The sequence below is a fragment of the Podospora anserina genome, chromosome 3 (assembly GCF_000226545.1).
Source record: "Podospora anserina S mat+ genomic DNA chromosome 3, supercontig 2".
Classification (NCBI taxonomy): Eukaryota; Fungi; Ascomycota; class Sordariomycetes; order Sordariales; family Podosporaceae; genus Podospora; species Podospora anserina.
Window position 1 is genome coordinate 596237 of NW_001914856.1, and position 1791 is coordinate 598027.

The window sequence follows — 1791 nt, forward strand, 5'->3', positions numbered from 1 at the left end:
TTATTATTTTTGTTTTTTTTTTTTTGTATTTTTTGGCTCTAGGATGGTGTGGGTGTCATAAAATCTAAGGTGGAAGTTATTTTTTTCTTTTAGAACCTCTACTTTTTTTATTTTACTTGTTGTTAACTGGAAATGTTGAGGCGACCGGAGAGGGGGGGGATGAAGAGGAAAAAGAGTTTAAGAGGCTGGAATATGTCGACTGCATACTCGAGCCCGGGGAGACGTTGTACATACCCGTGGGGTGGTGGCATTATGTGAGGGGGCTGAGTGTGAGTTTCAGTGTGAGCTTTTGGTGGAATTAATTAGATGGCATAAGTGCTGGGGTGGGTTGTGAATAGATCCAAAACAGGAGGGGCTGTTGATCGATGAGAGAGGAGAGAAGTAGTTTTGTATCAAGGATACCACACAGCGAAACCGCCGCATGAAGCAGCATGTTAGAAGATGACTTCTCAAGTCAATCCCCTTGACAGCATCACCCTCTCCCCCCTCTCTAACCCTTCCATCTTATTCACCATCAGCTTCAACACACTCGCTCCAACATCTCCCGAATGCTGTCAAAAACAAAACAAGGCGATTTCGATATCGGTCATATCTGATGGTAGTACACTGTATTGCATAATGTTACAAAAGATCCCTCCATCAGCTCGTCACTTCCCCCAACTTCAAGATCTTTATTTTTCGTTCCCTTCATTCACATCATTGGGTATCTGTTTTCCCTTTTTTTCTTCTCCCACCATTCCCCATTCCCCATTCCCCCCTCAATCCCCCCTTCTATTCCCTCCCCGCGGCGCCTTAAGCATTATTCTGCTCATTAATCTTTGCCAAAATCTCGCTATCCCTGAAAAGGTGATACTCCTCATCCCCAACCTTGACAGGAGAACCGCCATACTATTTGTCCCGTTAGCCCCCATCCCACACCCCTTTTTTGTCTTCGCAACACTCACCTGAGGGATCAAAACCCTATCCCCAGCCGCACACCCCATAGGCACCCTCTTCCCATCCTTGTCGAGCCCGCCCGGCCCAACAGCCAAAACCTTGGCCTCGTTGAGCTCCTTGACGGCCGTCTCAGGAAGAAAGATGCCCCCGGCAGTCTTGGCCTCGGCCTTGACGCGCTGCACGAGGACGCGGTCGAGGAGGGGGACGAGGGACTTGATCGAGCGGAGGGAGGTGGCCTTTTCCAACAGCGTTAGCAAAACTTGGAGTTTTGAGGAAGCTATGGGTAGCGGGGGTGGTGATGGCGTAATGCTCAACGTACCATTTTGTCTGGACTTATGGTAGCTAACCGGCTGGCTGGCTATGTGCAGTTCGAAAGGTCGAGGATAGGTAGTTGACGGGAGCGAGGTTATTCGTAAACTTCGAATTTGTGTTTGGAGAAGAGAGGGGAGGGAAGCTTTTCAATTGCCACAACTGTCGTCAATCAACAATTCTCCACACACACAAGCGTTGCTGATGCGGGTCGGGGGAAGGAGAGCTTTCTAGAATTGTCCCCTCCTAATATTTTTTCCAACCGGGGGGCAGGGGGGGCCCTTGCGCCTGCTCCGACCGACCGATTTCCTACCTCCGGCTACAGCCGAAAAACTGGGCCGGCCTAGTCCAATCCCTCACCTCCCATTGGTTGTTAAGCCCCCGTAGCAAACCAAAACTGTGGGGTTACACCCAAACCGTGTAAGTGACCAGCCAGTGACCAGCCTCACCTCAACGTCACTCCCATCTTCACCACAGCAACAACACTAACAAAACACACATACATACTATGTAGGTATTCATATATTCATCTCTCTCTTCCCCTCT

The 1791-nt window shown here is 49.5% G+C and overlaps 2 protein-coding genes across 2 annotated transcripts; one reads left to right on the plus strand and one right to left on the minus strand.

The window, feature by feature from the left end:
- Positions 1-176: 176 nt before the first annotated feature.
- On the plus strand, positions 177-302 carry PODANS_3_3460 (uncharacterized protein; the record flags this gene model as incomplete). Its single annotated transcript, XM_001909096.1, has 1 exon — positions 177-302. A coding segment is annotated over one exon (126 nt), but the record flags the coding sequence as incomplete, so codon positions are not given.
- Positions 303-792: 490 nt separating this feature from the next.
- Positions 793-1258, minus strand: PODANS_3_3470 (uncharacterized protein; the record flags this gene model as incomplete). The annotated part of the gene is made up of 3 exons (XM_001909097.1): positions 793-888; positions 945-1172; positions 1256-1258. The coding sequence occupies 3 exons, from the start codon at positions 1256-1258 to the stop codon at positions 793-795; spliced, it is 327 nt and encodes a 108-aa protein (XP_001909132.1).
- Between the last annotated feature and the right edge of the window lie 533 nt (positions 1259-1791).